Source organism: Salvia splendens, chromosome 9 (assembly GCF_004379255.2).
Source record: "Salvia splendens isolate huo1 chromosome 9, SspV2, whole genome shotgun sequence".
NCBI lineage: Eukaryota > Viridiplantae > Streptophyta > Magnoliopsida > Lamiales > Lamiaceae > Salvia > Salvia splendens.
This window is the reverse complement of record NC_056040.1, coordinates 33,913,461-33,927,622: the sequence shown is the minus strand read 5'-3', so window position 1 is coordinate 33,927,622 and position 14,162 is coordinate 33,913,461. Positions and strand designations below refer to the sequence as shown.

At 45.5% G+C, this 14,162-nt stretch overlaps 1 protein-coding gene across 1 annotated transcript; it reads left to right on the top strand.

Annotated features, from left to right (window-relative positions):
* The first annotated feature begins 10,947 nt into the window (after nt 1-10,947).
* LOC121749455 lies at nt 10,948-11,901 on the top strand. The gene has a single exon (XM_042144026.1). It carries the CDS (start codon nt 10,948-10,950, stop codon nt 11,899-11,901), a length of 954 nt encoding a protein of 317 aa, XP_041999960.1.
* The last annotated feature ends 2,261 nt before the right edge of the window (nt 11,902-14,162 follow it).

The following is a 14,162-nucleotide window of genomic DNA, read 5'->3' as shown; positions in this document are numbered from 1 at the left end:
AGTGGCAACGACATTTGCTAACTGATCCAATCGGTTCGGTTATCATTCCATATAACTTGATCCGCATTCTCTTCGTGTTTTCGACCTCTTTCCAAGTCCTTCCAAAATGGCGTCATTGCCGGGGAAGCATGGTGTTACTTTATGTTTGTGCGTAGTGCGTAGGTGTATATAATTTTGTTTCTCATTTTTTTTTTGTTTTTCCTGCTGTTGATGAGAAGGTACCACCAAGGCGATTACTGGAATCATCCCTTGATATACAGAAGAACTAACACTCAGTGGAGAGTCCAGGAAGCCGGCGTTGTTATCACTCGTCGCAGAGCCGCATTAGAAGTAGCAGCAGCCACCGAGCAGAAAACACAACCACCACCACCAGAACGAACGGAAGCAGAGATGGACGTTGTCGCCGACGACTCGGGAATCGGCTCTCTACACGTTCATGATGAGAGAGAGCCCACACATGCCATCACCGCTACTCCTGGAATGCGGACCATCGCAATCAAATAAGGAGTACTAGCCATTTTGTCCCATTTCTATGGCCTTTCGAAGGAATGTCCGTATGCTTTCCTAGAAGAATTCTACAGATACTGTGATATTCAGCCCGTGCCAGCTGGATCCACGTCCGAAGATTACAGGCTTAAGGCTATTCCCTTCGTTTTGAAGGGCGATGCGGGTGTCTGGCTGTCAAGGCTGCCGGAAGGATCCATCAGGACGTGGGCTGAGTTCCGTATGATATTCCTTGATCGTTTCATTCCAACATCAAAAATAAGTGCCCTAAAAAGGGAAATTACAGAAGCCAGACAGGAGTATGATGAACCCCTCGTCCAATACTGGGATAGGTTCCAAGGGCTGCTTCAAGAATGCCCTAACCACAAGCTGGGAGAGAAGGAGATCTACTCGATCTTCTATGGCGGACTCACGGTGGACAGCAAGAACTACCTCAACCTCGCAGCACAAGGGGATTTCTCAAAATCCCTTTTTAGCCAAGCTAAGAATATTTTGGAGAGGCTGATTAAGGCTAAGCGTTCGTATGAAACATCTCGAGGGCAGTACAGAAGAGGAGCAGTGCACGCAGCTGAGGCGCGCAACGATGAAAAGCTGGAGGCTCGATTTGAGCAGATAGAGAAGAAACTGCTGGAAGCAATAAAAAAATGAGACTGCCGCCACCGCCTGCACCGAAGGAGACACAGTATGTGCCGCAGCCGCCACCGCCAGAAGAGCATCATTACTATTACTGCGAGTTTCCCCCTGAGGTAGAGCAAGTAAACACCGTAGGCCACTGGAACACTAATGGCAACTGGATCCAGGGGAAGCAGAGAGATGCTCCGTGGAGGGATCACCCCAACTTCAGATGAACTGATCAGAATCAAAGCCAACCACAACAGGTACAACCCTCTGACGGGCAGTCCAACTGGCCAGCTCGAATCTTGGATAGACCAAACACTGGAGTGAATAGAATGCAAGGAGGTCCGGCAGGTTGGTCAAGTGGACCTCAAGGGAACTGGTCAAGTGGAGGACAGCCTAACTGGTCAAGCCGACAACAGGAAGGAGAATGGGGTACCAACACCAAGCCCCTCAGTATAACAACCAGGGTAGGCAACCAAGTAATCAAATGGTGAGTTATGTCCCGCAGTACCACAAGGGAAACCAGCAATCCCAAGGGAACCAACAGTACTTCCAAGGAAACCAACAAAATCATCTGTCCCAGAACCAACCAGAGCAGTATGGGTCTTCAGGTTTTTACCAGCAAGGCCATGGAGGAGGCCGATTTAATCAGAGAAATAACAGGCAGCAAAATGAAGGTCCAGGGGATATGATTCGACACCAGTCCCATGATGCTGTGCGAGAAATGCAGGAAGCCCAGAGAGAACAGAGAGCTGCATTAGAAATGCTTACGAAGCAGTTATCTCAGGTTGCCATGTCACTGGGCGAGCTAAGAGGTAATGAAGGAAAGATTCCGGCTACAGTGCAACCTCCAGCAGGGCGAGAGAATGTCAATACAGTCTCTCTGAAATCAGAAGGAGTTTATCAGAGCTCAACTGCAAGTTTTCCAGCATCCAGGACAAGTCTTAATAAAAGCCATGAATCCAGAGCCTTTGATCAAGTCATAGCGAAAGAAGAGTCAAACATCTGTGAACAGGGTGCTGAAAAGAGGAGGAAGGTCAAAGCAGAGGAAGTGACCGGTATGATCCAACCTAGTGATCTTCCCTCCAAGAGAACTGACCCAGAGGTATTTACGCTCCCAATTTCCATCCGAAACGTTCAAATGGAGCACGCAATGTGCGACCTAGGGGCTTCCATCAATATTATGCCATATTCTATATACAAGAGGCTGGAGAATGCTAAGCTCGTCAAAACCAATATAGAAATACAGCTAGCAGCCGGGTCTTGCATTTACCCCGAGGGAGTTCTGGAAGATGAAATCGTCAAGGTGAACAGATTCATGTATCCCGCCGACTTCTTTGTTATAAAAATGACGGAACCAGGAGCAGATGAATCTATTGGGATCCTTTTGGGGAGACCTTTCCTATCCACCGCCAACACAATCATTGACGTCCGCCATGGGACAATTAATCTGGAGTTTAAAGGAGAGCGACTTACGGTCGGCATTAATGAAGCGGCAAAAATGCCACAGGGCAGAGAGAGCATACAAACAGTAAACGCTATCAGCCCTCGGAAACATGAGTATTCGAAAAAGGAATCCTTCGAAGAGCCATCCTCTGGTTACACTGAAGATGAACAGCTGAAGAGAGAGGCAGCAGAATGGTCTGATACGACAGTGACTGGACCAATGGATGATCAAGCCTTTAGAAAGGCAATTATGGAATTTTGCCAGCCATCACAACCAGCCGAGGCAAGAGAGATTACTCAACCAAGAAGGGTCGAGAGACCACCTGATCAAGCCGCTCCATTAAAAGGAATGCTGAAGAAGGAATCCTCGTTTACAAGGCAACTACTTTCCGTATCAGCATCACCGATGGCTTTCAAGGACTTGTACAGCCAGACAGATCACAAAACAGTCAAACCACGATTGCAGAAACAGGAAGAACTACTCTTCCAACACCAACCCTAGCTGATGCCCAAGAAGCGAAGTTCAAACTGGTCGGAACCTCGAACAGTCATGGCAAGGCACACTCATGTGGCAAAACTTCTGTACCCTATTAACCAGGAGGAGATCAGAGCCTTGTTAAAGTACGCTCGGGCCCGTGGAGGACTCATCAAGGATTTTGCCGGAAGAGCCCAGATCCTAACGAAGTTTCCCCAGGATGACGTAAAGTTTAAATTATTTTATGTCAGCAAGGCCGCATTCCCATTTCTGAAAGATCGATTGATGAGTTATTCTATAATACGCGGCCCTGACTGGAATCACTTCTTTGAGGTGATATGTGAGACTAGTAACTGTGCTTTGGGAGCAATATTAAGTCAGAAAATCCAGGGGAAAAGTTATGTTGTCCTCTATGCATCAAAAACCTAGGGTCAGGCGCAAAGGAACTATGATGTGACCGAAAAAGAGATGCTATCAGTAGTCTTCGCATTTGAGAAGTTCAGACAGCACCTACGAGGTTCCAAAGTGATGGTGTATACAAACCATGCGGCCATCAAATACCTATCATCGAAGAGGAGATCAAACCTGCATTTGATCAGATGGTTACTCCTTCTACAGGAGTTTGAGTGGGAAGCAGTTGATAGGAGAAGATGTGAAAACATAGAGGCGAGTCACCTACGCCAAATTCTGCAAAAGAAAATACGGAAGCCATTCCAGACAAGTTCCCTGAAAGGCACATGCATCTGATCAAGTTGAAGTCTGAAGGATAGCGGATCTGCCAGGAAAGGAGGATTGATCAAAGCAAACAGAGAAGCTGGGAGCAACTTGCGCCTAAAAGGGCAAAGTTCGCAGGAAGGACCAACAGTCTGGAGGAAAGCAAGTTACCCGGAAGGAACGGAATGGAGGTGTTTGTAGTAGACGATATTTCACTACCAATGCCTAGCTCACGCCAGTAAACAGGTAGAAGGAGTGATCGGGTATTCATGGATAGTCTGCTTGATCAAGCGACAAATTCTAAATCTCTTAATCTGATCAAGTGACATTCCAAGGAGACCCGATCAAATCCTTGTTAGTGTAAATAGTTTTTTTTAAGTGTGTTAAGTTTTTCTTAGTTAATAAAAAAAAATCAGAAGTGGAGGAAAGGAACTGATCAAGTGGAATTATGTGAGCTGCCATCGGGATTTAATGTTCCACGTGATCAGTGCAAATTCAATTTAATTGGTGGTGTGCAGTGATTGAGTTGATAAGAGCAGGTGATGATAAGACGTGCGCAGTAATTAGAGAGGTGTCAGGCGGCGCCGACTGTTGAAATGAAAGGACGACCTGGAGAGAGGAAGGAAGCGTATCGAAGAAGCTTTGCCATCTGGCATTATGAAAAGGCGCGCCAGTACGCGAAAAGTCACAGAGATCTCAATAGGCAGGGATCTCAACAGTCGGAGTTTGAGTAGAAAAGGGGGTTTTCCGAATCTCACTTTCTATCAACTGCCTTCAGAACCCTTGTGCTACCCTCATCTAATTCTCTCCAAATTCAAGTCACCAGCAAACATAATCAGAAAGAAATGCAGGGCAATCAACTCGAGACCTCCAATACCTCATCGTTTTCTTTAGGAGCCGGTCTCAACAGTAATAATCAGAGATCCTTTTCACCACCGAGTCCACCAATTACCAAAACACCATTATCGCCCCCTAGATTCATCGACCCACTCCAATATATGGACCTGGCTGACATAGGGCGTGTGGACTCTGTGCTCAGAAGTTTTCCCGTCGGCACTGACCCCGTGGAGATTTACACCGCCCTAAAAGCTCGCCTAAGAATTTCTCGGTCTAAAGACCCTGCTCCGCCACCACCAACAGAAGGGCTGCCTCGTCCCAGTGACCTTCTTCTACGACGAACGGAGGCATAATTTAACCTCTCGTTGACTATAGAGGAAGACTCCATCCTGAGAAGGACGCGCCACCAGACAATGAACCAGCTACTTCTTGAAGCTGAGGGTTCAAGGCAACAAGCAAGACTGTGGAGAGCAACCAGGTGAGAGCAGAGGAAGAGAGCAGAGGAAGGGGGAAGAAAATATCCTTCCTTCCCCTAGTACGGGCCACCATACCAACCAAGGTATGAGGCTTGCTAACGCTGCCAGCATGCTTCCCCCCCCCCCGAAGGAAAAAAAGAATAAAAAATATACCAAGGAGGAGGAGCTCCGATAAACACGGAGCCTTAGAAGCAATAAGGAAGGCCTATGTAATGAAGGCGATAAGGAAGGCGAGCAACATTCGCCTGATTCAACAATCTAGAAGGAAGTAGTATCACCCTTAACCCTGTTTCTTTGTGTAAATTGTGTTTTTGACTCCGTTCTCACACTTAGTCCTGTGTCTGGACTAAGTGTGAGAAGTTTATGGAAGTTGTTCTCTGTTTTGCCTATATCTGTTTTATTTTTTGTGTGGTTATTAGCATGTTTTGATTGCTGGCACTGCCTCACACTTAGCCCAGTGTCTGGTCTAAGTGTGAGAAGTTCCCTTGATTGTTGTTATGCCATCGCCTGTGCCTAACCCTTCTTTCCACTGCATCCAGTCCCTCGAGGACGAGTTCATATGCAGTGGGGATGGGGGACGGGTTAGTTACAATAAAATCATACATGCTAAAATTTTTTCTCAAAAATAACAAATTTCAGGTAGTAATAAATAGGCAATATGCATGAAATTGGATCAATGGAAGACTTGATTACTTTTTGGGAGAGTTAGAAAAAGGATTCAGTATGCTCACATGTAAAACTTGATTGCAAAAACTTGATCAATTTGAATGACGCAAGTATGATGGAAACGCTCAATTTCTAAACCAACTGTGAAACCTCTCTATATGTGAGTTATAAGCCAAAAGTAGAACACTTTCTACTATTTTTACAAAAGAAAAAAATTACGAGAGGCTGACTTTTAATATTGAGATGAAAATTGCACAAGTAGTAATTACTAAAGGCATTAGGACTTAACCATTTGAGCCGTGTTCTTCTTTCGTTCCACAAACCCGCCTCATTAGTCAAGGCACCCCCTAGTAGCCAATTCGAGCCCATACACTCTTTCCCTTTCTTTGAAGCCTTAAAACCAAATTCAAAGTTTCATATCACATGAGGAAAGATGGTCAAAGAAATGAAGTTTGTCAAGGGAAACAAAAGGGGGATAGCAATAAGAATGGTTGGAATAAAGGGTAGCCGGGTTAATCAAGTTAGACAATCAGGTTGATCATATGAAAAGAATAAAAAATAAAAAATAAAAAAAGAGAGAAAGGGCAGGAAATAGTTGTAACCTGACCCGGGAAATCAAAAGTAAAAATAATAATAAGCCGAAGGTTATAAGGCTAAAGGTCGAAATCTGACAAAGAGGGAGCACCAAGAAATAAATATCACAATTCTAATCCAGCGAGTTTAGTCTAATCTTTGACCTTTCGACTCATGTGATTTTTCTTTAAATATTTTTTATTTTTAAGCTTAGAACCCCTAGGACCCTAACCTAACACGTTACTACCCTTGAGCTCCGTTACAACCCAAAACAAAGACCTTAAGGAACTATCTTGAGTAGTCCAATTCAAAGTATTAAATTTGTGGCAACACCGAGTGAACAGTCCTAACATCTCTGGTGAGAAAGGAGTGACTGAGTGAATCCAACAGTGGTTTTTAAATTGAGCAATCTTGACAAGCTGACACTTTGATCAAGCAAAGGCGAAAGAGAAGGAACACAAGCTACTGACAAATGGATTGACCTCGACCTCGGGTATGATTGTTGGAAAATTATTCGGTCTAATGCATACATGTGAATACGTGTTTTTATCTTAAAGTTTTGTTTTTCTTTTCATTTTCCTTTACTAGTGAAATAAGTAAACCATGCCTGAAATTTGCCTTATCTTTTTCTTTTATTTTTCTTTATACTTGAGGACAAGTATGTTTTAAGTGTGAGCAGTTTGATAAGGCTCATTTCATGCATCGGTTTAAGGGTGAAATACATGCTACTTGATCGTTTTATCGCTAAAAACAAGTGTTAAATGTGAAGAAATGCCACATAACCAAGGCTACAAGGCCGAACTGATCAAACAAGTACAAAAGGCGATAAAAGGCCAAGAATCGGGGGAGTTGATCAAGGGGGAGCGATCAAGTAGTTAGGTGGGGACCGCTGGCTTCTAGAAGAAGAACACGTGAGGAAATGAGCTGGATATAGCGCACCATTCTGTTATCAAGGACGACGTTCTAGAAGGGGACACGTGTTGGAATATGAGACGCAAGGACGGAGCTGAGTCATGAATCTGTTACCAAAAAGCGTCGTCATTCTAGAAGAAAAACACGTAGCAATCAATGAGTCACTCACTCTCATAATGAGTGAATATTCCCTGTCAAGATCGTTATCCAGCTGGCGGCCGAATTGAGCTTATAAATAGAGGGTGTGCCACCACAAGAAGGCATCCGAGACTTTACTTTCCGTCTAGTTTAGCTTAGCTTAGTTATTTAGCGTAGTTCAGCTCTCTAGCTTAGTTTAGTTCAGCTCTCTAGCTTAGCTTAGTTCAGTTCTCTAGCTTAGTTAGATAGCTTAGTTTAAAGGATATTCGAAAGGGAGCGCGGCAGAATACTCATTTCTGTTAGCGTTATTGATAAGGCTCATTTCATGCATCGGTTTTGGGGGTAAAACATATACTACTTGATCGGTTTATCGTGCAAACAAGTGTTAAAATGTGCAGAAATGCTACTTGTCCAAGGCAGCAAGGCCGAACTGATCAAGGACGTACAAAAGGCGAAAAAGGCCAAAAATCAGGGGAGTTGATCAAGGGGCGAGGTCAAGCAGTTAAAGTGGGGACTGCTGGTTTCTAGAAGGAAAATGTGAGGAAATGAGCTGGATGTGGCGCACCATTCTGTTACCTAGGACGACGTTCTAGAAGGGGACACGTGCCAGCTTGTGAAGACGCCAGGATGAACCGATCAGAAATTTGTTATCCAAAAGCGTCGTTATTCTAGAGAAAGAGCACGTAGCAATCATTGAGTTGCTCATCCTCTGCATGAGTGAATATTCCCTGTCAAGATCGTTATCCAGCTGTAGGCTGAATCGAGCTTATAAATAGAGGCTGTGCCACCACAAGAAAGTATCCGAGACTTTACTTTCCGCTTAGTTTAGCTTAGTTTAGCTTAGTTCAGCTCTCTAGCTTAGTTTCGCTTAGTTCTACTCTCTTAGCTTAGTTTAGTTCAGATCTCTAGTTTAGCTTAGATAGCGTAGTTAAAAGGGCGACTGAAGGGAGCGCTGCAGAATAACCATTTCTGTCGGCGTAACTTAAGTTTCCCGCTGAGATTCTTCTCAGTTTACCGCTTTCTTTATTATCGAAGTGTTAGCTTAGTTTATTTTCACGCTGTAATCGTATCTTAGTTTAATCGAAGTTATTCTCTCTTTTAAATCACGCATTTACTTTTCTGTTATTACCTGCAATTTACTTGACCCAGTGTTTAAATTTCCGTTGATCAAGCTAGCTAGTTTGAATTCTGCCTAGATAAAAACCATAGTTAAAACTCCCAAGTTAAAGCGTGGCAGCAGCCAACCCCACTGTTCACTACTCACACACTCGACACACCAACTTCTCTGTGGGATCGACCCCGAACTTGCCGCTTTACTGTTAAAGTAGTGTGAAATCGGGAGTTATAAATATTATCTTTGGCGCGTTTCGGTTCGAGGATTGATTCGATTAAGTGGCAACAACAATTTGGAACTGGTCCAACCGATTCAGTTATCCTCCATATAACTTGATCCAATCTTAATCCGCGCATTTCCGAGCCCGCCAAAATGGCGCCGTTGCCGGGGAAGCATGGTGTTACTTTATGTTTGTGTGTAGGGCGTTGCTGTTGATGAGAAGGAACCACCAAGGCGATTATTGGAATCATCCTTTGATATATAGAAGAACTAACAATCGTTGGAGAGTCCAGGAAGCCAGCGTAGTTACCACTCGTTACAGAGCAGCTTTAGAGGCAGCAGCAAGCAGCAGCTGAGCAAAACCCACTACCACCACCACCAAAACAAATAGAAGCAGAGATGGTCGTTGTCATCGACGACTCGGGAATCGGCTCTTTGCACGCTCATGATGAGAAGGAGCCCACACATGCCATTGCCGCCACTCCTGGGATGCGGACCATCGCTATCAAATCAGGAGTGCTGGCCATCTTGACCCACTTCTACGGTCTCTCGAAGGAATGTCCGTACGCCTTTCTGGAGGAGTTATGCCGATACTGCGATATTCAGCCCGTCCCGGCTGGATCCACTTCTGAAGATTACAGACTCAAGGCTATCCCCTTCGTTTTGAAAGGGGACGCAGGAGTATGGCTGTCAAGGCTACCAGAGGGATCCATCAGGACTTGGGTGGAATTCCGCATGATATTCATCGACCGTTTCTTCCCAGCATCAAAGACAAGTGCCCTGAAAAGGGAGATTACAGAGGCCAGACAAGAGTACGACGAGCCCCTCGGCCAGTACTGGGACAGATTTCAAGGGCTGCTTCAAGCATGCCCCAACCACAAGCTAGGAGAAAAGGAGATCTACTCGATCTTCTACGGCGGACTCACGGTGGACAACAAAAACGACCTCAACCTCGCAGCACAAGGGGATTTCTCAAAAACCCTTTTCAGCCAAGCTAAGAATATTATGGAAAGACTAATTGAGGCTAAGCGGTCGTATGAAACCTCTCGAGGGCAGTACAGGAGTGAAGTGCACGCAGCACAGGCGCACAGCGATGAAAAGCTGGAGCCTCGATTCGAGCAGATGGAGAAGAAACTGCTAGAAAAAACCAGACTGCCACCACCACCACCTGCACCAAAAGAGACGCAGTACGTACCACAGTCGTCGCCGCCAGAAGAACATCACTATTATTACTGCGAATTCCCCCCTGAGGTAGAGAAAGTAAATGCAGTAGGACAGTGGAATGCAAATGGCAACTGGATCCAGGGGAAGCAAAGAGACGCTCCATGGAGGGGCCACTCCAACTTCAGGTGGACGGATCATAATCAAAGCCAACAACTCCCACTATCGACACAACAACTGCAACCCTTTGACGGACAGCGTAACTGGTCTGCTCGGATCCAGGAGAAGCCAAATGCTGGAGGAAACAGAATGCAAGGAAGTCAGACAGGTTGGTCAAATTGACCTCAAGGGAATTGGTCAAGCGTAGGACAGCCTAGCTGGTCAAGCAGACAACAGGAAGGAAACTGGGGATACAGGCAGCTAGCTTCTCAGTCAAGCAACCAGGAAAGGCAGCCAAACAACCAGATGGTTACTTATGTCCCGCCACACCAACGGGGAGGCCAGCAATAGGAAAATCAATTCTACAACTATCAGCCATACCTGCTCGAACATTACGAGCGATCTGACTACCCGCAGCCCAACCATGGAGGGAGGCCGCCAAATTAGAAATATAACCGCTACTCCAATGATAGCCCGAGCAATATGATAGTACCGCACCACACAAATGATGCGATGCAGGAAATCCAGGAAACTCAGAGGGGGCAGCGGGCGTCATTAGAGATGCTGACACAACAACTTTCTCTAGTTGCAACGTCGCTAGGAGAGTTAAAGGGAAATGACGGAAGAATTCCAGCTACTGAACAGCTGCCTGGGCATGAACACATTAGCGAAGCGTCCCTAAGGTTGGGAAGGGTCTACCAAGGCCCCAGTTATCCTGCAACGTCCCAAACAATTGATCCTGGACCAAACCGTGAAGAGAAGAAAGAACCCAAGGTGGTGGATCAAGCGAAAGAGAAAGGCAAGGAAAAAGTGGGAGATGAAACCTCAGAAGGAAATCAGAAAGTGGGGGGTGAGAAAGGAAGGATGCCACAATCGATGTGGCGAGTATGTTCAAAGATGTGGACGTTAAAATACCACTCTTAATGGCATTTAAAATGCCCCCTGTCAGCAAGTTTATTAAAGACTACCTGGAAGGGAAAGTCAATGAGGAGGGTAAAATGATTGCAGATGAAACTGTCTCTGCCGTGATCCAACGGAATGACCTTCCTTCAAAGAAGACCGACCCAGGAATGTTCACGCTCCCAATTTCAATCGGAGACGTCCAGGTGGAGCACGCCATGTGCGACCTGGGGGCATCTATCAATGTTCTGCCATACTCCATCTATCAACGGCTGGGAAAGGCAAAGCTAGTCGACACGGATATAATGATACAGCTGGCCGACAGATCATGTATTCACCCGGAAGGAATTTTGGAAGATGTTATTGTTAAGGTAAATAACTTTCTGTACCCAGCTGATTTCTTCGTAATCAAGATGACGGAGCCCGCAACAAAGGAGTCAAGCGGAGTCCTACTAGGACGGCCGTTCTTGTCCACAGCCAGCACTATCATAGACGTACGGAATGGAACGATCAGCCTACATTTCAAAGGAGAACAATACACGTTCAATATTGATGAGGCCATGAAAAGGCCAGTCGATGGAGAGAACGTGTACTCCATCGATGTGACTGAGCCCTTAGTACAGGAGTATTTGGAGGAAGAATTTTTAAAAAGGCAGTTCACTGACTCCGCCGCAGATAAGGAAGTCGAAAAGGAAGTGGAAGAATGGTTTGAGACCATGAAGGTCGGAGAAATGGATGACCAAGCCGTCGCAAGTGCAATAAATGATTTTTGCGAGCGCCCAAAGCCAGTTGGGTCAAGTGGGATAGCTCAAGTATCTAGCCTAGCTAAGCGGCATGATCAAGGCGAGCTACTGGAAAGAGACACAGCAGAAAACCCTCTGCCCAATGAAGAACCAAAACCTACAAAAGAGTTAAAACCCCTTCCCGCACATCTAAAGTACGCCTACCTGGGTGAAGATGAAACCAAGCCTGTCATCATCAACAATTAATTAACCCAGGGGCAGGAAGACATATTGCTGGAAGTATTAAGAAGGAATCAGATGGCCATCGGCTAGAAGCTGACAGATTTGGTAGGCATCAGCCCGGACTTATGCATGCATCACATCCGACTGGAGGAAGGAGCCAAGCCACACCGTGACCAACAACGAAAACTCACCCCCAACATGAGGGAAGAGGTGCTAAAGGAAATCGTCAAGTTGGTTTCGATCTGGATTATCTATTCCATTCCCGACAGTAACTGGGTCAGCCCAGTGCACATGGTGCCTAAGAAATGAGGGATTCAAGTGGTAAAAAATGAAAAAAATTAGCTAATCCCGACAAGGCCAGTTACTGGATGGAGAATGTGCATAGATTATAGGAAGCTGAACCAAGCTACGAAGAAGGATCACTTCCCTCTGTCGTTCATTGATCAAATGTTGGAGAAGTTGGCAGGGAAGCAGTACTTTAGTTTCCTGGATGGTTATAGTGGCTATTTCCAGATTGCTGTGAATCCAGAAGACCAGGAGAAGACGACGTTCACCTGCCCTTTTGGCACTTACGCTCACAGGAGAAGGATCACTTCCCTTTGTAACGCCCCGGGCACTTTCCAGAGATGCATGATAGCATTTTCTCAGACCTATTGGAGGACTGCATTGAGATTTTCATGGACGATTTTACTGTCTATGGGGATGATTTTGATCAAGGGCTGCATAGTCTGAACAGGGTATTGGAAAGATGCCGCCAGAAGGACTTGGTTCTGAATTTCGAGAAATGCCATTTTATGGTTACCGAAGGAATAGTCTTGGGCCACATAGTGTCAAGCAGAGGGATCGAGGTCGACCCAGCAAAGATAGCGGTCATTGCAAAACTTCCATATCCTACCAACCAGAAGGAGACCAGAGCCTTTCTGGGGCACACTGGGTTCTATAGACGATTCATAAAAGATTTCGCAAAGATAGCCCAGCCACTGACACGACTTCTTCAGAACGAGGTCGAGTTTGAGTTCTCAGATGCTTGCAAAGCCGCGTTCCAATTTCTAAAAGATCGATTGATAAGCTCTCCAATAATACGTGCCCCCGACTGGAATCACCCCTTTGAGGTGATGTGCGATGCTAGTGACTATGCTGTGGGGGCAGTATTAGGTCAGAAAATTGAAGGGAAGAGTTATGTCATCTTTTACGCCTCCAAAACTCTGAATCAGGCACAAAAGAACTATGATGTGACCGAAAAGGAGATGCTATCGGTAGTCTTCGCGTTTCAAAAGTTCAGACCATACTTGCTTGGTTCCAAAGTAATTGTTTATACAGATCATGAGGCCATCAAATACCTCTTAGCAAAAAAGGAGTCAAAGCCGCAGTTAATCAGGTGGGTACTCCTTATACAGGAGTTTGATTGGGAAGCAGTGGATAAGAAAGGATGTGAGAACAAGGTGGCAGATCACCTAAGTCGAATTTTGCAAAAGGACAATGAAGAAGCAATTCCAGACGCTTTCCCTGAAGAGCATCTCTGCCTGATCGAGTCATCACCTGAATGCCGGTGGATCAACCAAGCGGAGGGAGTTGATCAAGGCAACCAGAGAAGCAAGGGACATAACACGAGAAAGGAGCCATGGTTCGCGGACATGGCCAACTACTTGGTAACATGCGAGTTACCTAGAAGTGATGAGATTACAAAAGCACAAAAGCTAATGCTTAAAAGTGATTCCCGATACTTCTATTGGGACAATCCTTACCTATGGAAAATGGGGGCAGATCAAGTAATCCGACGATGCATTCCAGAGTAGGAACATGAAGATGTGATGATCCACTGCCACGCACTGACTTGAGGTGGGCACTTTGGACCGAAGAAAAAAGCAAAGAAAATACTTGATAGCGGGTTTTACTGGCCTTCCATCCATAGAGAGGCTTATGAGTTCTGCAAGAAGTGCCCTCGATGCCAACTTACTGGAGGGATATCTACTAGAGACGAGATGCCTCAAATCCCCATTATTGTCTGTGAAATATTTGATGTATGGGGAATGGACTTTATGGGACCCTTTACCGCGTCTGAAGGCAATCTCTATATACTAGTGGCAGTGGACTATGTGTCCAAATGGATCGAGGCAAAGGCAACTAGGACGTGTGAGTCCAGAGAAGTAGCGAAGTTCTTGAAATCAAACATATTTACCCGATACGGGGTACCATGGGCAATCATCTCTGACCAAGGAACTCATTTCGTAAACAGAACTATCGAAGCCTTGATGCGGAAGTATGGAGTCCACCACCGCCTATCC